The sequence below is a fragment of the Tiliqua scincoides genome, chromosome 8 (assembly GCF_035046505.1).
Source record: "Tiliqua scincoides isolate rTilSci1 chromosome 8, rTilSci1.hap2, whole genome shotgun sequence".
Taxonomy (NCBI): Eukaryota; Metazoa; Chordata; class Lepidosauria; order Squamata; family Scincidae; genus Tiliqua; species Tiliqua scincoides.
This window is the reverse complement of record NC_089828.1, coordinates 23,479,707-23,502,009: the sequence shown is the minus strand read 5'-3', so window position 1 is coordinate 23,502,009 and position 22,303 is coordinate 23,479,707. Positions and strand designations below refer to the sequence as shown.

The window sequence follows — 22,303 nt, the reverse complement described above, 5'->3', positions numbered from 1 at the left end:
AAAGACCCTCAAACATTTGTCTCCTTATATTTACACAAACTGCAGGAGCTGATTTCTTTACAGGGTAATAATTAGCAGCTATCTTGCAAATGCAGAAACCGATCTCCTTGCAGGGCAACTAGCAGCTATCCTGCGAGCTGCAGGAGCCGATCTCCTTGCGGGGCAATAAGTAGCAGCTATCTTGCGAGCTGCAGGAGCTGAGCTCTTTGCAGGTCATTAGCAGCTACAGTATCTAATTCTGGAATCGCCTCCAGGCTTGAGGCCATGGAGTATCTCATCCTTCCATCACCCTTTGGAGACCCACCAGAAATCAGGTGGCGACCCACCAGTGGGTCCCGACCCATAGCCTGGAACCCAGTGCTGCTACGCGACTCTTTCACTTCGGGAAGGCGGAGCCTGCGTGGTCCAGCGGAGGAGGCGGAGGAAAGGCGTCCCCACCAGCGCGCAGCAGCGCTCCCGCCTCCCGCGCTCCTCCCCTGCCGGCCTCTAAGCGCCCAGCCATGGCTGCCTCCTTTGCCGGCGAGGGGATCGCCTCCCGCCTGGGCCGGCAGGAGCAGGAGATCCGCTGCCTGGCCGCCGAGATCGGCCGTCTCAAGGAGCCCGAGCGCTGGCCCGGCGGCAGCCTCGCCCTCCTGCACGGCGCCAGCCCGGAGCTGCAGGCGCTGCGGGCCGAGAACGAGAAGCTCCGCTACCGCCTCCTGCACCTCCGCCGCAGCCTCACCGCCGAGCTCGCCCGCAGCGCCTGCAGCGACGCCCGCCCGGGCCCCGGGAGGCAGCAGCGAGCCGGGCAGGTAACTGCAGTGAAGCCAGCAGCGTCCAGTATCCACACTTACCTGGGAGTAAGCCCCATTGGCTCTAATGGGACTTGTCTCTGAGTAGACAAGCACAGGGTTGAGCTCTAAGCCTGCAGTCCTATCTATCCTTACCTGGGAGTAAGCCCCATTGGCTCTAATGGGACTTACTTCTGCGTAGACATGCGCTCTAAGGACATGCGCTGAGCAGGATTGCGCTCTAAGGCTGCAATCCTGTCGATGCTTACCTGGGAGTAAGTCCCATTGACTATAATGGGACTTACTTCTGAATAGGGTTGGACTCTAAGGCTGCAGTTCTGTCCACACTTACTTGGGAGTAAGCCGCATTGAATGTAATGGGACTGACTTCTGAGTAGGCATGCATAGGATTGGGCTCTGTTTTTGACTAATGGGGCATGCAGGAGGGGGCAGCAGCTCTGTGCATGCTTGCCCTGGAGTAAACCTATTGGACTGGGGGAGTTTCCGTCCGATTAGAGCAGGGGTGAACAAACTTTTAGGCAGGAGGGCCACACCATCTCTCTGACACTGTGGGGAGGGGGAGGAAAAAAATAAATTATACATTTCAAATTTGAATAAATTTACATAAACGAATAGAGATGGAACTTATATGAATAAATGAAGGTCTTGCAATAGCTCATGGCCTATAAAAGGCCTTGCACAAAGTAATGCTGGCCTTTCCTTCACTGCTGCTACTGCATCACAGATGTGAAACAGCAAGTAGTGAAGGAGCCCTCATCCCACAGCTCATGCAAGAAGTCAAACAGTTGCCCTCAAGCTGAGAGCAGTTTTGTCAGGCCAGCACGGGCTCTTGCAATTCTCCAGAGGGCCAGAGGCTCATTGGAGACTGGGGGCTCCCCGTGGGCCAGATTGGGAGTCCTCAAGGGCTGCAAGTGGTCCCTGGGTCAGGTTTTGGGCACCCCTGAATTAGAGCATGCCTGTGATTGAGGTGAATGAATGAATGAAAGGCAGTGGAATACAAGTCAATTCACAAAGGCAACCAATGTGCCCTCTCCCTTGTTTTGTTTTCTCTCGATCTGACCTGCAGTGTGGGATTCCTCAGTGCTGAAGGACAAGGAACCCTGCAATTGCTCTGGGGCACCCTCCGGAAAGCAAGATGCTGCTTGTTCCAGGGCTGTCATAGCAGTGCCAGCCTTAGGTCAGTGTGGCCTATGTTGTCACATTGGGCCCTGCTCTCTGGGGGGCCCCCCACACTGGGGTGGCGGCAGGCTGATCTCCCACTGTTGCAGACAGCCTGGGAAGGCAGTCTGGCAAGGGACTCTTTGGCCTAAAATGCACCTCTTGGAAGTAGCTAGCTGTGACGTTATCATGTCACTGTCAACTATTTCTGGGTGTCACGCTTTGTGTGCAGCACCACAAGTGTCTGGTTCACCATGGCTGCAATTTCCATGACTACTTGGTGAGTGGGGGGCCCTGCACAAATGCCACATGTTGGGCCCCACCGATCCTGAAGCCGGTCCTGTGTTGTAGCACTGATGTGGCTTGCTTGTGATGTGTACTGTACAGAAAAAAAGGATTAGGCAACATTTTATTGACACAGGGCAGGGAAAACTAGTCTGTAGGAGTGCGCATGAGAGATTGTCAATATTGTTATGCCTCATGGGTGAGATGCATTATGGGAGTTTGGAAGGCCAAAAACGTTGGACTCTATTAAAGAATTAAATTGTCCATTATTGGAATTAAAAGTCCAATATTCTGAATTTCCTGCTCTGTCAAGAAATCTTGCTTTCTTAACCTAAGCTACCTTGTAGTTTGTACTAACCTGCTTTCTTAACCTAAGCTACCTTGTAAGGTTGCTGTAAGGAGAAAAGGAGAGGGAGGAACTCTGTGCTGTTTCTACTGATGGATTTTAGGCTACCTTGGAATGCCAGATTCAAGGGATGGCACCAGGATGCAGGTATCTAGTCTTGTGTGCTCCCTGAAGCATCTGGTGGACCACTCTGAGATACAGGAAACTGGACTAGATCGGCTTTTGGCCTGATCCAGCAATACTTATGATTTTATGCTCCTGCTTGCGCAAACTGATTTTATGTGTATTGGTAGACTGTGCTTTACTTTAAATGTGGCTGCTTGTGCAGCTAATTTTGTAAACTTGTATTCGGTAAAACCAGAACTTTGTAATGTTGTGATAGTGATATTGGTTTTATAGTATGTTTGTAAGCTGCCTTGAGGTGCTTTGTTATGAGGAAAAGGCAGAATAAAAGTCAATTCAATAAATATATCACTCTGAGATCCTTGGATGGAGGGTAGTATATAAATGTGAATAAAAATGCATAGGGTTCCAGCTTTGTGCATGTAAAGTTTAATGTAGAAGAATGACTGTACAGGTCTTACTGGAATTTGGGCAATTTGGTCCAACAACAGGGTAGTTGAGTTTTTATATTTAGCTAACGTAATTCTGCCTGTTTTCAACTTAGGAGCCTCCTAATGCAGACCTCGTTGTTCGCCAGAGTAAACCTAAAAGGGAGAAGAAGCAAGAAAATCAAGCGGGTAATGAATTGAAGAGTGAGGTGTGTGGAGTTTTGGTGTTCTCTGATAGCTACCCTTGCAACCTAATCCTTTGCATACTTGCTTAGAATCTTCAGTTGGGATTTTTACAGCAGCAGCAAAAGAAACTAGCGCCTTTATCAATTTGTAGCCTTCTCACCTTTTGCATAGCCCCAAGGTGTGTGCATTTCATTCATTTATTCATTCATTCATTGGGACAGGTGCAGAAGGAGCCAAGCTTCATCCAAGACAGGCTGAGTCTATATGACACGCTGAAGAAAGAGCATGATGCACTCCTTGATTCCAGAGCATGCAGCCAAAGTCGGCCAATCAAGATCACTCTTGCTGACGGGAAGGAAATGGACGGGGAATCCTGGAAAACTACGCCACATCAGATAGCTCTAGGAATCAGGTGATTTAAACGCAGAAGTATTTTCATTGACCAGAAGAGACAGCTGTCATGTATATAACATGTGAACACTGATAAGCTGAAATTAGAGACTTGTAACTAGACATTTGACTGGTTATTTCAAGGCAGCATCTGAATCTGGTGGCTGGTTGGGCCTTCCAAGGTACATACCAGTGGCATGCAACCTCCTCCTTGCAAAGACCCCACAGGGGTGATCCACTCAATCTTTGACTGCCGTGTAGAACTCGCAACAGTTCTTGATGCAGAGTGAGGAATTGACAAGTTTGTCTGAGGCCGACCAGACTAGTATCTGCCTGTGGTAATTCTAGAAATATGTACTTCAGTTGTGAAGTCACCTTGGTAATTGAATTCATATTAAACTCTCATTGGAAACACATTTTGAATTATCCTGTAAAGCTGTTCCACCTATTCGCACCCCATTCTGGTCCAGATCTTTGCAAGGATGGAATCAAAAGCTTCAAAAGGAGGACATTCACAAAGTTGAGAAGTCTGTGTTTATTATTTAAAGCAGTGGTTCCCAAATTGTGGGTTGTGACCTGACTTTTGGTGGGTCCCATGGCAGCTGAGCAGAGCCTCCCAATAAAAACATAGGTGACACAATGATCTGATAACTCAAGCCCTGAGGCTTTTCAAAAATCAGAATTGCCCTGCAAGGAGCTCCTGCGGTTTGCAAGCATGTGTAAAGTTAGGGAGATAAATGTTGGAGCATCTTTTTCTGGTTATTATTGCATGTAAATCTATTAGTAAAAATAGATTTTTTTTTCTAATTTTTTTTTAAAGTCTTGTAAACTTCGGTGGGTCCTGTTAGAGTGTCATTTAAAAAAAGTGGGTCCTGGTGCTAAAAAGTTTGGGAACCATTGTTTTAAAGTGTTTGTAACCCACCCTTTAGCGAGGGTCCCAGAACAGCCTACATAAAATCAGACAGTGGGAAATCATTGCAGCAGAGAGATGTTGGGGGCAACGAAGGAGGAAAGCAAGGCGAAAGCACGCCTTGTTTTTGTTCTTCTCCTTGCTAGCTCTCCTTTTGTAGTGGCAAAATCTTAAGTGTGTCTTTGTCCCCTCTAGTCACGGACTTGCTGATAATGCCGTCATTGCCAAAGTGAATGGGGAACTGTGGGACTTGGATCGCCCATTGGAAGGAGACTCTGTTTTGGAACTGCTCACCTTTGACAGTGAAGAAGCGCAAGCTGTGCGTATACTTCCTCCCCCTTCAGTTATTGCAAAATCATTTGAAAATAATTTTTCCAATCCATTGAAGGAGGTGGATGTTCGGGATGAGGTAGTGAGTGTATACTTGCATGAGATGGTGTTGTAGTGATTCATGATTACTTCTGAGTGTGCAATCTTGTATAGCGCCTGCTTTTAAATATCTCTGGTTGCTGTCATGGAAGATGGAAGGTGGCTGTTCATTGGTGCCACCCCATGTAATCAAGTTATGAAGAATTGAGCATGGGGAGGGGAGTGGGGTGAAGCGGAGCAGCAACCAGAAGAACAAAGTAGAGGTAGTGAAAAGACGAAGGGCGCAATCCTAGCCAACTTTCCAGCACTGGCATAGCTGTGCCAGTGGGGCTTGTGCTGCATCCTGCAGTTGGGGGGGGTAGTCATGGAGGCCTCCTCAAGGTAAGGCAATGTTTGTTCCCTTCACAGTTGCGTTGCCCTTACATCAGTGCTGGAAAATTGGTTAGGATTGCGGCCAAAGGTTGTATACAGTGACCAAAAAACATGAAGATGTGATAAAATGGTTATCTGTATTTCACTGAGGGGAATTCTGAGGTACTGCACATTTACCCTCCAATTTGTTCCTCCATTTCTGAGGTGCCTCAGATATCGAAGGGAGCTAGCCAGTCAGAGAGCCAGGGATGCAAGACCAGAAGGAAGATCCCCAGGGCTCAGGAGACTTTCCCTCTCTTTCCTGAGTGTCAGACCATGCAAGAAGGGGAGAGCACACTTTCTGAGGACCAGAGCGGAAGGTCCTCTAGGAACCGGATCTCTTGGGCTGGTGGCAGCGGACTAGATCTGCCAGGTCTGGCCCCACCAAGCTGCACGTTAAAACGATTGGAAGAGTAGGGGATGGGGAGTGAGTGCTTGGCACTAGGCATCACTGCCCTGGATTGGCAGGTGATCACTGGAAGTTCCTCCCCCCCCTTTCGTGACAGAGGGGAAGGACTGGTAGACTGGGATGGCAACCAGCAGGGCCTTTCCCATCCATGAGGCCGACTGAGGCTATTGCCTCAGGCAGCAAGTGGCAGTGACCCACCATGTCTTCCTCTCCCTTACCCAAGCTCTCTGGATTGGAAAAGGAAGTGGGGAGGGGGGAATGGAGGGGGAAGTACAAGTGTGGAGGAGAGGGGTGGTGGGCTAGAGTCTAACCTACCACTCTCCTCTACACTTTCTCTTCTGCTCTGTCCCTCTATTCCTTTTCCAATCCAGGGGAAGAGGCTAGTACATCATGAGGTAATGGGGGGGGGCAACATTTGATACACTCCCTCAGATGCCAGAAGGTCTTGCGCCTAGTCTTCTCTAACCATAAATGTTGATCAACTCATGTATCGCATATTACACATACCACATGGGTAGAGACCTTGTACTGTAGGAGGAACAAGTTTCATTGTATTGCTCAGCTCTTAAGTGTGAATTGTCTGATCCTTTCATTGTCTTATAATGTAGGTGTATTGGCATTCTAGCGCTCACATTCTTGGAGAAGCCATGGAGAAGTACTACGGAGGATGCTTGTGCTATGGGCCGCCGATTGAGAATGGGTTTTACTACGACATGTACATTGAAAACAGGTACTGTTCTGCTAGCATATGTGTGATTTGGCTTAGCTGCGTGGAACATTTTTATCCTGAATTAGATGTTAAATGTGAACTCTTCCTAAAATGCGCTAAAGAATTTGACCTTTTCACTTAGTCTGTAGAACAGTGCTCTTTGACTAGTGATATCATGGTTGTTGGTAGTATTTTATAGGATGGTAGGCAGGACCTGGTCCCCTCCTCCATGGTGACTCCATTGTACTGCTTGGCTTGAACCCATCAGAGCTGGGGAAATGAGTTGAGCGGTAATGCACAGGGAGAAAAGTCTGGCTCTACACTGACCGTGACCTTTCCAAAGAGTCACAGGTCCAGGCAAATAGGGTGCGGTGGGAAGGGCAGATCAGAGGCAGCAGAAACTGGAGAAGCCTCTTGTGCTTGGCAGCTATCTCTGGTGGTAGATGTTTTGTGCAAGTGGTGTGTGGACATGCCCACCGATCGAAAAGTCCTGATATAGAGCATGTTGGGTGATGTTGCATTTCTCAAACTATGGCTCTTCGCAATGATTAAAGCTTTGGCTCTAAAATATCATACCCTGAAGATGGTGAAACCCCAACCCAAAAATTGGCTGTCAAGACTTGCTGGCACCTTCAGGATCCACAATGATTGCAACAATATAAAAATATGGAGTTGACTCAGCAGAGTTCTTTAATTGCATTAACTGCAGTGTACAAGAACTAAATTAATTTTTGTCAAGGAACTTCAACCCCAGTAAATATTAGCCCCTCTTCTTTAAATTGTGCCATATTAATAGTTTAAAAAAAAGTTGCATGTGATTTTTGTTTGAGGTTAACATATTGTAATTCTGCCTTATGCCTCTTGATTTGTCATTATTGGCCCTGCTTTTGCCTAGAGGTGTATCTAGTACAGAATTCCCAACACTGGAGAACATGTGTAAAAATATCATAAAGGAGAAGCAGCCATTTGAAAGGCTAGAAATCCGCAAAGAAATTCTGCTGGAGATGTTTAAGGTAATTCTTTGGGTTTGCTAATCCTGGAAATAATCCAGTATAACTGGTGTCCTGAACTTTGAAATCTGCAGGCTACTGTGTTGTTTGTTTTTACAGTAGTTGTATCCAGGTGTCACATTCCTGATCTTTCAAATCTAGTTGTGGTCTCTTCCTTTTTTTAATGCAGATATTGGGGAAGGGAATGATGATTGCAGGTACACTGCCTGTGGGTGGTGATGGCAGCATTTGCTGCAGCACTTCAAGCTCCAGGAGGTCTTGGGCTGGCCCTAACAATTGTGGTTTGCATGAGATCCCCAAAATAGAATCGTTTTTTAAAAAAAATAAAAAATCCTGGTTTAGAGGTCCTGCTCAAGCCATGATTGCTAACACAGATGTATCAACAAGCTATGGTTTGATTGAACCAGGAAACAGTTTATAACTGTACCTAAAAGAGAAAGAGGAGGAAAAGAGTGGAGAGAACATGCATGTAGTTCTTTCCTGATTCCCCAAAACCATGGCTTGGAGAATCAAGAATGTGGTATCTGAATGCAGCGAATACAGGGAGACAGACTTTTCAGGACTTCTGCAGTAACAGTGTTGGGGTGGGTGGAGTGGCAGAGCTTCATAGCTGTCTCTTTCTCCCTGCCAACATACCACAAACCTTCTATTATATACTGGTGACCCCCCCATGCATTAGGCACACATTCACAGTGCCCTTCCCTAGTCCTCCAGAAACAGGCTCCACCTGTTTCTGGGAGGGCTGGAACTCAGGAGGACCCTGTATTGCTCCAGCCTGGGGCTAGCTTCTTCCCTTTGGGGTTGGCTTAAGAGCAGCAACAACCTCAGCTAGCTGCGCTCAAGTCAAGGGCAGGTGGGTTGTTTTGACCTCTGGGAACTCTCTATCTTCTTAAATGTATGCTGAAGTGTTTGGGTGAAATATATTACGTGGAAGATGTAGGCAGCTGATTTGGTCACTAGCTTCCCCTGTATGTTTCATTATGCACTCTTCTGATAGAACTGTCAGACTTTTCTAATGGACTCGATGGGCCCTTGGCCTGACGTAGTAAGACTTTTTCTTAGGTTCCTATGTTTTGTTCTGGGTTGTGTCTGAAGGAATTGCTCAAAGCTTCAAATGACAGAGCCAGCTGCTTTCCAAGAGCTAGACCAGGTGTGTCAAACATCAGGTCTGCAAGTTGGATGTGGCTCACAGAAGCTCTTCATCTAGCCCTTGGGCTGTCCCAGCACTACGATCAGCTGCTGAGTTGTGTTGAAATGTTGCTGCTGAATGGGCAGTCCACAAGATAATTGGGCTCACCCATATCTTGAAAATATGATCAAGATTTGTGAATTTTTTGTCATTTGCAGTGAACCTAAGTGAGAAAAAACTGCTTATTTCTGGTCATGACCTCCTTAATGACATCACTTCCAGTCCTCAGCAGGCATCATGAATGCTATTAGGCCTGCTGTATGAAACAGGTTTGACACCCCTGAGCTAGACAGTCCTTTAAGTAAGACATTTCAATGAAGGAAGAAAGAGCCTAATTCCCGATTCTTCTCTTGCCCTTACCCTTTTCCCCCTCTCTTCTGCCTAGTATAACAAGTTTAAATGTCGAATTCTTGATGAGAAGGTTGACACGCCGACGACCACAGTTTACAGGTAAAATAGACGCCATTGGATTGGGTCTTGTATGTGGCAACACGGTCCATGTTTTGATGGTTAAGGAAAGGTCACAGGCAGCTGTAAATATGGAGAATTATATGCTCACGCAGAGACCGTGCTCAATTCAGAATGTCGTGATGCTTTTGGAAGTGAGAATGTTGTCTTTTGCTGTGTTAATGCGTATTTAACTAGCAGTATCCATGGCTCTTCTGGGGGGCAACAGAAGCACAAAGGTGTTGAGAAGCTTGCAGCTTGAATAGGAAGGGGGAAACAGTGACTTGAAGAGGGGGGGCGTTAACAAAGATGGGAGGGGGGAAATCATGGCTGAGAGTAAGGTGCTTTTTTTTTTTTTTAAATGGCAGCTCCAATTCCAGTAATGCCTCCCTGCACTCTGCTTTAATGAGAGGGAGGGGGAAGCCTTTCATTGAAAGGTCATAGAAATTTTATTTTCTCATTAAAGCAGTGCAAAGAGGGTGCTTTTGGGATTAGGACTGCAGCGAGGACAAAGCGTTAACATCCTCGTACCACCACCCTAGTACCCCCCCTTTACTGAGTTTAGGTTGCTGATTTTATCATTGAAAAGACACAGTTAAGGAAGCTGAGAACAGAACGCAGCTGTGTGTGTAACCAGCGGTTCCATGTGTATGATGTTTTAATTGGCTGTTAACCTAATCATACCAGCCTTCATATATTTTTCTTGTCAGACTCCTTTCCTATTCTGCCTTAACCTGGATTATCTCCCACTAGGTGTGGTCCGCTGATTGATTTATGCAGAGGCCCTCATGTGAGGCACACTGGAAAAATCAAGGCTTTAAAGATTTTCAAGGTAATGGTTGGGTTTTCAATGATAAGGGAATGCCTTGATTAAGCTGTAGACTAGAGACACTAAAATGGCATGAACTTGAATTTCCATTGCGCATCAGCTGATATGCTCCTCCTCTTCTGCATTGGTTGTATAAACACTTTCTTCTCTAAGCCAGTGTTTAAAAAAGGGAAGAATAGCCCATACCTCTCTCTCTCCTTTAGCTTTGCAGTGTCAACAAACCTAACAAAAATACTTTCACTTTTTTTCTGCAACAATTTTATTGCTGGTTTTGGAGGTGCGTCAAAGTGATATTTTGCATGAGCAGCAGTGGAAAAATGTTTTATATGACAATTAAAGGTGCATTGGAAGTGACTTTCTCTTTTCTGCTCTGGGCAGTGGATCTCTTGGGTTTCAGGCCATCGATATAACTGAACCCTTTGGGTGCCCTTCCAGGAGAAAATCAGGGTACAAAACAAGTAAATAAAAAAACCCAGAACTAAGCTGTGGTCCCTTCACTGAATACACAGTTATCTCAGTGTTGAACAATACAGTGGGCCCTTTGGCATCTGCTGTCTTGGAATCTGTGGATTCCAGCAACCCCATGTCCAAGAACAGCTCAAAAGCACGAACTGGAAGTCACTTATGGTCATGCTCAGGAGCTGTTCTGAGGTGTGTGTGTATGTTGGGGGGGGGGCAATGCAGTGGTGAAGGGCAGAATTTTAATAAGTGGCCAGCTGCTCAGCCCTTTGAATATGTAACTCATAAGCAAGTCACACTATGTTCAGTGTGGGATGGACTCCCAAATCCTCATGTGTAGGATTAAAGGTTTGGCAGTTAAGGTTCTGTTCCCTTGATGTGTTCAAAGAACGGAACATTATAATAACTTGTTCTTTCTGGGGTCAGCACTCACGCCAACACTTCCATCATCTTTTCCTTGTCAGAATTCCTCCACGTACTGGGAGGGAAAGGCCACTATGGAAACGTTGCAGCGGATTTATGGAATATCCTTTCCGGACAACAAAATGATGAAAGAGTGGGAGAAGTTCCAGGAGGAAGCCAAGAACCGGGATCACAGAAAAATTGGCAAGGTAGGTACAGCATGTGTCACTTTTTTTTAACTTGGAAAAGGGCATGGCAAAGTGTACGGTGCAGAGTTGTTGCTGTGTTTCTAAGAGGAAGCTCAAGGGGCTAGTCCTCATGGCTGTAAACATTCCAGCTACTTAATTGTTGCAAAATGCAGTATAACAATGCATGGCACCTGCAGTTCCAGACTGTAGGAGAAGAGCTCTGCTGGATCTGATCAAGAGTTCATATACTGTATCTAGCTTTCTGTTTCCTGCAAAAGACCACCAGCTGTCTCTGGGAAGCTCATAATTAGTGCATGAAGGCAGTTACCCTCCTGTGACATTACTTGTGCTGAGGAACTCGAATTTAACAGCTTTTTGTTGTGTGCGTGTTCCATTTTGCTGTTTTGGTTCTAAACACCGCTGATAGATCTCTACTACTCTGTAAGGAAAACAGGGATTAAATTGTTGAATCCCCTTTTAAAGCCCTCTAACTAGTGGCAATTACCACATCATCTGTGGCAGCAAATTCAGGAAATTGTGCGAAGAAGGTGGGAGCGCTGTGGGGTGCACAATCTGCAGATATGGAGGCCCCCACCTGTATGGACTTGAAGATTTAAACAGGCCCCTAAACTTCTGCATTTCACCAAGTGCCAGTTAGTTCTACAGAGATAAGACTTGTACCACCTGTAAAAAGGAACTATATCCTTGTTTAATGTCCTTTGATAAGCAGATATGGAAAGCACACTCACAAAGTGCAGAAGCGTGGGCTCCTCCAACCAAAATGACTGCAGAGAATTTATAGAAAAGAGAGTGCGACTTCATGCAACTCACAGCCTGTGGAACTCATTGACACTGGATGGTTGCTGGTAGAAATTATTCTCTTAAAATGGTTTGGTGATGAGGAAGACTATTGTGCTATCCAAGCAGCAAAAAATAATACTACAAAATAAGAATTTAGTTTTTCTTTCCTCCTTTAATTCTTGATGCTTGTTTGTATTAATACAGGAACAAGAACTCTTCTTCTTCCATGATCTGAGTCCTGGTAGCTGTTTCTTCCTCCCCAGAGGTGCCTTTATTTACAACACACTCATGGACTTCATCAAAGTGAGTGAATCTGCTAAGCCAGGGGTTCTCAAACTGGTGGGTCGTGACGGGGGAGGCAGTGACACAATCCTCAGGATTGCATCGCTAAGGGGGGGGCGAGTGGGGTTCTTTCGCTTACTTTCTCTTAGTTAGGGCTGCTGGAGGCTCCAGGAGGTGCGGGGAGCCCCACGCAGCCCTCCGCAGGGCTCCCCGATGCTTTTGGAATCTTCAGAAAAAGTGATGCAAAGCACTTCCAGTTTCCAGGAGGTGCTTTGCGATCGCTTGTTTTGAATGATCCAAGCCTCAGGGAGCCCTGCGGAGGGCCGCGCGGGGCTCCCCGCACCTTCTGCAATAACCTGCAGCCCTGTATGACTAAAAGCTCATTCCCCCCCTTAGTGATCCCCCCCTTAGTGATGGGATCCTGGGGCTAGTGTCGCTGCCCTCACCCCTCCACCGAAAAAAACTTACTTAGGGAGTAAATCTCCCTAAAAGTTTGAGAAACACTGTTTAAGCATTAATACAGGGGTGGGCCACTTAACAACCTTTCGCTTAACGATGGACCGCGTATATGACGGTGGTCAAAGCACAACAAAGAGGCTCTTAATGAGGCAGTCAGGTCTTGCAGCAGAGTGTTTACACAACAAAGAGACTCTTAATGCGAAGAAGAGGTAATCTATCTCCAGTAGCCTATGCAGCCTGCTAGTGTCTAGCAGGGCGTGTCTGTTTACACAACAAAGGCACTAGATTGGGCTGGATGCTTGCTTAATGACCTGATCGCATAACAACAGGGATCAGAAAACGTATCCCCGTTGCTAAGCGGTGCACTTAATAATATTGTTGTACAGCACTTGTTAAAAAAGATAAAAATGGAGTAGGGAGATGTTGGTTAGGGGAAAGAAGCTACTCCTTCCTAGCCCAAGCCTCAGTTGCAATGCAGGAATGATAATACTTAGCTAACCTGACTTGTTACAAGGACTGTGTCGAGATGATAAATGTGAAGCACATTGAATCACAAATCACAATCCTTATTAACTAAGGACCGCATGGATAGCTTGAAGGGATGGTCCTAACCCTTTGATCCCAAACCTCATTTGGATGGTACCCAGTAACTTTTATATTATAATTGTTAGGGGTGTTAACCGTAATTAATGTGGCTGGAATTAAATCATAAAAGTGGCCCTTTTTTTCTTAGGCCTGATGCTTATTAAAGATTTGGACTTCCTTTGTGCAGGAGGAGTACCATCGTCGTGACTTCACTGAAGTGATATCTCCGAATATTTACAACAGTAAACTCTGGGAAGCTTCAGGACACTGGCAGCACTACAGTGAAAACATGTTCTCATTTGAGGCAGAGAAGGAAACTTTTGCCCTTAAGCCAATGAACTGCCCTGGACACTGGTTTGTGGTGTTTGCATTTTTTTTTTATTCTCCCTCTTGCCGCATTATTTCTTCCCCTATTATCAGTGGCATAGCTAAGGGGAGGGTGGGGAGTACAGATCCCCAGGTACCATGCATTGAGGGGGTGCCAGCCCACACCCCAGTAGTGGACCCGAGGCTGCGTGTGTCTTCCTAAGCCTCAGAAGGCCTCCTTGAGGCCTTAGAAAGACACTTCCAGTTTCTTGCAAAAACTGGAAATGCCTTTCTAAGGCCTTCTGGGGGGGGGGGTTTGTTAAAAAGATTTTGTGCCCCCAGGTTCCAGATGGCTTAGCTACATCACCACCCAATATTATTTCCAGTTATTTTTGTAACACATTCTGTTTTAGACTGTGTGCTGTCTTGGTTCATGTAAACATCAGAAGCTGCCTTTCTCTGGGTCTGACCATTTGTTCACCTTCTTCTGTATTGCCTGCTCTGGCTGGTAGCAGCTCTCCAGGGTTTCAGATGCAGGATTTTTTTTCATCCTCCCTGGAGATGCTGAGAACTGAACTTGAGGCTGTCTGCATGCCAAGGGCACCTGCTCTGAGCTCCAGGCCCTTCCTTATGAGGGAGGAATGAGTTTGTTTGAAATCTCCACCTCATATCATCTGTTCCCAAGTCAAAAGGTCCAAGTTAAATTTTCTCTTTGGTATGGCAAATTCTTGAGGAGGCGCCTTGGACCGATTGTCATCTCTCAGGTTAATCTACCTTGCAAGATGGTTGTGAGGACAAAATGAAGAAAAGCCATTTGGAGTAAGCACAAGACTTACTCAAATGGAGTCAATAAGTGAGAGCTGTGTGTGGTCAAATGAACTGATACCCAACTTTGGGTCTCTTCCAGCTTGATGTTTGCTCATCGTCCCAGGTCCTGGAGGGAAATGCCTTTAAGATTTGCTGACTTTGGAGTCCTTCACCGGAATGAGCTTTCAGGGACCCTCAGTGGTTTGACTCGTGTGAGGCGCTTCCAGCAAGACGATGCTCATATTTTTTGCACGATGGAGCAGGTAAAGAGTTGGGGTTTGACTAGCTGTAACAATTGATTATCTGGTATCCTTATAAAGGCAGGTAATGGCCAAGTGAAGCCAACACCATTAGCTGAAGTGATCCAAGCACTTCGTAGATGACGATGATTAAAGAGCCGTTGTTAATTGTGGGATTTGCAGCGTCAACGTTCTTTGTACTTGACATTGCAGATTCAAGAAGAAATGAAAGGTTGCCTGGACTTCCTGCAGGCTGTCTACGCGGTCTTTGGTTTTACCTTCCAACTACATCTTTCAAGCAGACCCGAAAACTTTCTAGGAGAGAAGGAGATCTGGGACCAGGCAGAGAAGGTAAAATAGGCAGAGACATGATTCTTCTGTTTTCTAAGACGGCGAGATGACACAGAAGGCCAAATCCATCCTTGTTGGAGGCTGAATGCCACAGTGCTTGCAATTACATGGAGTGTTATCCCCACTCCCTCTTTTCTGCTTGAAAAGCTACCTTGGGAGGGGATGTTTAGGAGCAGGGAAGTGCCGGCAGTGGGCAGGGGGAGTTCTTATCCTTTTTGTTCCTGCCATGTTCATGCTTATGGTCATGACCCTACCAGAACTCCCTGAGATCTCCCAGTGTCCAAGGTGGCATACCTCTGCTATCTCTTTCACCTTCATTGTTTTTCCATTTGCTCTTTGGGACCTCTAGTCTACCATTCTCCTCTCCTGTCCTCCACACTTCCTCTTCCACTCCATTCTCCTTGTCTTTTCCAAGTCCAGGTAGTGGGAGGAGGAGAGAGGAGGCTTGGGGGCTGCTAATATTTCACTGAAGGCAATCTCCTTAGTCAACATTTCGAACAGGCACCCTCCCCCAGCGATTCCCCCCTGAAGTGTGTGTGTGTGTGTGTGTGAGTGTGTGTGTGTGAGAAGTGAAGTGGAGAAACAACCCTGGGAAAGAACAAGGCATTGCCACCTCTGTTGACCCCTCTTGAATGGCCTTTTCAGGCTGTGAAAGGTGCCTTAGGGCTTCCATTACCCACACTTGCATGTTGTTTTGCCCTCTGTGGTATAGTCCCATCTCCCCCTGCACATTTGGGAATTCTGTTATTTTTGTCTCACAGAGCTCTTTCAGAGATCCTTGTCTCTTCCTAGGACCAAACTCCCAATGATTCTTGTGGGGAAGGCTGTGACATTTTAACTATCCAGTTTAGCTTTTTGAAATGTGTAGTCGGTGCTATGTTAACCTGCTAATTCTCTAACACAGAGATGGTAGCTTGTTAGTCTTGTTTTAAAATGACAGCAACTATGCGCGTATCACCAGCATTTAAACTGTATTCTTGTCACTTTCTCTTAGCAACTCCAAAGCAGCCTGGATGACTTTGGGGAACCCTGGAAGCTAAATCCAGGAGACGGAGCATTTTATGGTCCCAAGGTCAGTAACTCTTTGTACATCTGTGCTGATGCTTATGTTTACGTCCTGTAGGAAGAGACGGAATGGCAAAAACCATTCTATGATTCTGTCCTCATTCTCCATTACAGATTGACATTAACATCAAAGATGCAATCGGTCGATACCATCAGTGTGCTACTATCCAACTGGACTTCCAGTTGCCTATCAGATTTAATCTTACTTATGTAGGGTAAGTTTGCTGAAATAAAAAAAGTGTTTGGAATTGGAGCTAATGTTGGCTCAAAAACCAGCAAGGAAGAGTGGAAAAGAAGGGGAATTGGAGGAGGGGCTGTGGCTTAGTGATAGATCACCTAGTTAACCTGCAGAAGGTTCAAGGTTCTCCCTTTAGGATTGGGAACTGCCTGCTTGAAGCCCTGGATTGATACTGCCAGTCAACCTCCACAATGCAGAGATAGATGGACCAGTATGAGACAGCTTCCTGTGAACCTGGAGATACTGGGAAACTGTGAATATCTTTTTTCCCATATCCTAATTGAAGGACTATCTGGAAAAAAGATGTTTTAATGTCTGTAGAAATACAGCTACAAGGCTGAGCTTTAAATTAGGAAGTCACAAGTTTGAATGTCACCTCTGCCACAAACTCACTTGTTGACCTTAGGCAAGGTGCTCTTTTTCAGCCTTCCCACCTGCCTTAGTGGGATAATGCTGACCTACCTTAAAGGGTCGTTGTGAGGATAAGGAGGTAATGTATACAAAGGGCTGGGAATATTCTTAAAGAGGTGTTGTGGTTGTAGAGTGATTTTTCTTTATTCATGCAAGATGTATGTCCAAGGTTAGGTATAAAGAATAGTATATCTCTAGGCATACAGCAAGGAAGGAAGAGGAATAAAAGCTTCTAAGTTACTAGTGAGAAGGTAACCTGGGAAAGATGAGAATGGAGACCTAGCCAGAGCGAGTTGCAGAAGCTTACGGTTAGGAAAGAATTGTGGCGCCAGTGCAAGATTTGCAAGGATGGGTGATGCAATTAAAGCTGTAATACAAGGGCAGTGTTTTTAGAGGGAGGTACTTGAAAATGAGTAAAGAAGAAAGAATGAGTGAAGGATTTCTCCATGGGGAGTCGGCTACAGTGGTTGCTGGCCAAAAAATGTGCTGATTCTCTGGAAACAGAACTTGTGGAAATGGCATCCCTCTCTACTGTGAGAAGGAGCAATGGAGCATTCAGTAACCGACATGTTTTTATGTGCTAGCATTGCACTAAAGTGGAGAAAAGCGGAGGTGCTGATCTAGACATTGCTGGTATTGGTCATATAAGTTGCCTCAACTTTCTCTGCTTCAGCAAAGATGGAGATGACAAGAAAAGGCCGGTGATCATCCACAGGGCGATTCTGGGCTCGGTAGAGCGGATGATCGCGATCCTGGCGGAGAACTATGGTGGAAAATGGTGCGTGGCAGAGGTGGATGGTAATTTTAAGGTGTCTTGAAAGAGAAAGTGTAGGTGCTTCCTGGGATTTTGTAGCACATTGTTCATTTTGTATTGAACAATGGAGCAGAGGCTCCTTTGTATCCTACTAAATGCAAACTGTTGCAGTGACTCACACATTTTATTTTTCACTTGTTTTATACCACCCTTCTTCCAAGGAGTTCAGGGTGGTGTACATAGTTCTTCCCCTCCTTTTGTCCTTACAACAACCCTGAGAGGTAGATGAGACTGAGAGAGAGTGACTGGCCCATGATCACCCAGGAAGCTGCAAGGCTGAGCAGGGATTTGAACCTGGATCTTCCAGCTCTGAGTTCATCTTCTGAACTACTACACCATCCTGGCTCTTACAGCCAAATGAGAGGCTGTGAGGCCTGATTTGCATCGGATGTGGGCTACACAATTAACTGTAAGCGTTCATCCCCCTTGGCCCCATCCCATGCGCTTACTCAGTTCAGTCTTAGCATTTTGCAGCGTGTTCACCCAGGCAGCTGATGGCAGCCTCCTTTAGTAAGCATCCCCCCTGCCTCCACAAAGATACGTAAACTACAAAGATGTGATATATTGCCATTATGAATGTCAGCTTGAATGAGACTCGGGCTCGGATCCCCCCCAGAATGAAACTCACTTTGAGGGCCAGTCTCTCCCAGCTGAACCTACCTTACAGGGTTGTTTGTGAGGTTAGGGGTTATACCACTCAGAGCTCTTTTGAGAAAGGGTGGGATAAGAGGTTTGCTGAATTAGTGTCTCCTTGCACAACCCAGTTAAGATGAAATGTTTTTATTTTAAGCCAGTTTTGTCTCTGGCTTAAATCCATGAGGCTCCACCAGCATTTTGAAGCACTTCAGGTTGCAGATTGAGCTGAAGACAATTCCATAATTAAAAGCATGTTGGCTTTTTGTTTGCAAACTGTGGCGTGAACCAAGTTTTGGATGAGTTGCACATTGATTGTGTTCTTATTCTGGATAGGCCTTTTTGGCTCTCCCCTAGACAAATCATGGTGGTTCCTGTTGGACCTACATGCGAAGATTATGCGCGACAGGTAAGAGCAGCAACTTCCATGGAAAGGAGTAATGTGGGGAGTGGGGCAGAGAACATCAGTTAATTCTAAGTAGAGGAAGGGAAAATGTTTTGTGTTGTTTTGTCTTTCTTGAACCGCTGTAATTTGAACAGCCGCTTTGAATGCCATGAGGGAGATAAAGCAGGGTGTATAGTAAATAAGTAATTTGTGATAAACTTTAATATGGTAAAGTTGTAAGTATTATAATTATTGTGATTTTGGATGGAGGTATTAGATTTGTCACATCAACTCATTTTAGCCAATCTTATTTTTAGGTCTGCAGTGACTTTTTTGAAGCTGGATTCATGACCGACATCGATCTAGACCAGAGCTCCACTTTAAACAAGAAGATAAGAAATGCCCAACTGGCTCAGTATAATTTCATTTTTGGTATCTATGAGTTGTATTTACTACTTTTTTTCTTTTTCCACCACACCAAAGAAAACACTTGTTTCCTCTGACTAGCAAGAGCCAGGAAAGCGATTATCTCAGTAGGCTAAAGGGAGAGATCTCACATAGGGCGCAATTCTAACCAACTTTCCTGCACAGACCTAGCCGCAGTGCAGCGCCAAGGTAAGGTAACAAACATGCCTTTACTTTGAGGAGGCCCCTTGACTGTCTCCCTACTGAAGGATGCAGTGCACGCTACATTGGCACAGCTATGTCAGTGCTGGGAAGTTGGTTAGGATTACACCCATAGTAGGATAACTACAGGGGGGCAGGCAGTGCGGTAAGTGTTTCAGGCACAATGCGCTGTGTAAGAGCTCCCTCCCACTTGCTGTTCAAGCCGTTCTGGCTCCAAGGGTGACTGACTGGAGCTGCCGCTTACACATTACATTGTGTCACTTCCAATCCTTACCGCAACACTGGCTCCCGGTAGCTGTGCTACTGGTCTCGAACTGTCCCAGTTTTTGGATGGCTAGCCCCTGCTCAGTGACTTCTGTGGGGGGCAATGCTCAAATGTTAATTTCATAAACCAAATAATGTATTCCATCTTAAAGCCACCCTGCTTGTAATGCCAAAGTGAGGAACACAGTTTAATAACTGAGTCCCAATCCTTAGTTTCCATTGTACAGAGACAAGGAAACCAGGTCCAAATCGTTGGATCAATCAGCTTCTTAGTCAATTCAAAGCCAGATTTGAATGATCACCCAAGCTCTTACTATGGTGTTAGATAAATAAACTCCAGAATGTGTCCATTTGTGAGAAAATGGTGTGTTTTTGTCAGTTTGCCCCCTTCCAAATGAGTTTTCCAAAGGCTGCAGCCTTTGAAATCACTGTAGCTTTTGGCTATAAGACTTCTGGCTTCAGTGTATTGGTGCAAGACTTCCCTAGCCATTTGCTCAGCTGTGAGAGGTGTTAAGGAACATTTAAGAATATTCCAACTGCTCTAAAGCTTAAAAAGCAATTGGCACACAACACCTAGGGACAGATGGAGCATGTGGATGGGAGAGTCAATGATTAGATGTGTATTGTAGACAATGAGCGATGGTCAACATATCGGGGAATGGAGCAGGGGGTAGATAGGATTGAAGAGAGAAGGGGCTCAGGAGGAACTGTGTACATTTTCACAGGTCTCTTCTTGTAATTATTCTTAAAACATGCTCCTTAGCCATCATTCAAGGGGTAGGTCTGGCTGAATACAGTGGGACTTCCTCCCAAGCACCTAGTATAGCATTAGAAGCTGTGAGTCTGACCATTGGTGACCTACTCAGCATTGTCAATACTGACTGGGTTTTCAGGCAGGGAATCTTTCCCAGCCCTACTTGGAGATACCTACTCGGAGACACCAGGAAGTGAACCTGCACAGCCACAGCCGTTCTGTGACTAAACTGTGCATAGGATTGCAGCCTTTGAAAGTCTCTTTCTTTGGTGCCATGTACCGATTTGCATTCTTTTCTTGCAGTGGTTGGAGAAAAGGAAAAAGCAAATCATGTTGTGAACGTGCGAACGAGAGACAACAAGGTTCACGGAGAAGTTTCCATCTCATCTGCCACTGAAAAACTGAAGAAGTTTAAAGCATCACGCACTCTATGTGCCGAAGAAGAATTTTAGTAAATGTGGGAGTGCTGTTGGAGGAGGAGGATTTTTAGCCTGATCCTAAATGTGCTTACCCCTAAATGGGTTCCACTGTGATTATTGATGGGCCTTGCTTCTCGGTAAATACGCTTAGGTTTGCAGCCTTTGACAGTAGCTGACCTCCCCCAGCCCCGCACCCTGAGGCAAAGGTCTGCGGTAGTGCCCCCTGCAGATGCCAGCACCCCCATGTGCAAATCCCCCCCCCCACTTACCTGGAACGCGTGGAGCATTGTGCAACTCCAGGATGCTTCAGGGAAACCCCTTGACGCTTCCCCGATGCTTTAAACTGTGCTTCCAGCAAACTGGAAGGACAGTTTCAGATCGCGTTGGGAGCTTCAGGGAGGCTCCCACGAGGTCCTAAAGTCACACGAGGCTCCCCGCCCAGGGCATTTGCCCCGTTCATTCAATGGCAGGTCCACTGGCTTTAGATCAAGGCAATAGTCATTTCTTGCAAGCTTTTGTGAGGGTCAGAAAACCAAAAATGTGAATGATACAGAATTGTTTGTGCAACTGTGAAGGGATGAATCGTTTGGCCCATACAATAATTGCAGACTCTTTTTTTAAAGCCCTGCAAAACTCCACAGAAAATGGGTAACAAACCCACCTTTTATTTTTTTGTGCAACTGAATCTTTTGAAAAGTCTGCAAGTACTACTGGTTGCCGAGGAGAGCAAAACCCTCCTCAAAAGAAGACATTTTAGTGCATGTTTGTGTCCTGAGCTAGTTCACCTTGTGCTGTTTGTGTCAGATCCCCTTGTTGGTCTGTCATAAATAAATGCCTTGATAATGTTTAAATGTCTTGGCAGCAAGGTCAAGCAGAGGCCGATTCTGAAGTCTGCAGTGCTGCTAGTCCTTTTTGATAAGGTCAGATTTTATGTTGTGCAGAGGGCTGGCCTGAGTGAATCACTGTGCTGTGAAAGAAGGCATAAGGCACCAGGAAGCTATTCTGCAAAGGCCTAGTTGAAATAAAAATGAGCATTATAACTACTTGGAATTCTTCCATTCATTTCCACTGGTTTTATGTGGAAGAATATCCTGCTGCATCATGCCCTGTGATACTCTTAAAAAACAAACCACATGCAATTTGTACCAAATTATTTCCTTGAACGGTTCCCATTTTTAGAGCATTTCATCACATATGACCATGTACAAATTCCAGGTCTGGTTTTTCAAAATCTAGTTAAATTGTCATAAGCCTGTTTTGCCTCATTAAGTTTAATAAAATTTCAGTTTGCAGTTTGAGAGCTGTGCTGTCTTCATTTGTCTTGTTTGATTGGCAGACTTAACTTGCTGACCACCTTTTTGCTGATTGCACTCAAGGTGTTTTTGCAATTTTAAAATCATGCCATATGGTGTAATGTACAATGCAAAGGAAGAGGATGATTAGCACGTTTTAGGAAGCCAGTTATAATGGACAGGTTGAATTTACTATGGATAAAAACTGGCACCTCTCCACCTAGAACTAGAATTGGCTAGAATCCATAGCCAATTCTAGGTGGGGAGGAGCAAATAGTAGTCCTAGCCAGGACTTCCTTACCTCACTTCTACCTCTGCTATAGCCTGTTAGGTTGGCTGCTTAATGGAGACTTTCAGTTGTACTTGAAATTTTAGTATTCACCACCTTTGCTAGCTGTAGAAAGCCTTTCATTTTTTCAAATTTGTAGTGCAATGGAGTAACAGTATTGCTGGGGGAGCTAATTAGAGACTAAGGGAAGGGAACATGTTTTGTATTAGCCGACTCTGCAGTACTTGACATTTCACATTTATT

At 45.5% G+C, this 22,303-nt stretch overlaps 1 protein-coding gene across 2 annotated transcripts; it reads left to right on the top strand.

The window, feature by feature from the left end:
* Window positions 1-489: 489 nt before the first annotated feature.
* LOC136658372 (threonine--tRNA ligase 2, cytoplasmic-like) lies at window positions 490-21,765 on the top strand. 2 transcript variants are annotated; one of them, XM_066634893.1, is made up of 19 exons: window positions 490-791; window positions 3,248-3,340; window positions 3,539-3,729; window positions 4,813-4,936; window positions 6,415-6,536; window positions 7,411-7,528; window positions 9,100-9,164; window positions 9,915-9,993; window positions 10,914-11,060; window positions 12,045-12,143; window positions 13,354-13,520; window positions 14,380-14,542; window positions 14,732-14,869; window positions 15,864-15,941; window positions 16,049-16,149; window positions 17,257-17,361; window positions 18,367-18,439; window positions 18,733-18,847; window positions 20,364-21,765. In XM_066634893.1, exons 1-19 carry the CDS (start codon window positions 501-503, stop codon window positions 20,510-20,512), a joined length of 2,418 nt encoding a protein of 805 aa, XP_066490990.1. In that variant the 5' UTR covers window positions 490-500; the 3' UTR covers window positions 20,513-21,765. The 2 variants fall into 2 exon arrangements, with proteins under 2 accessions (XP_066490990.1, XP_066490991.1); XM_066634894.1 differs by having other exon boundaries at window positions 719-791; window positions 3,248-3,320.
* The last annotated feature ends 538 nt before the right edge of the window (window positions 21,766-22,303 follow it).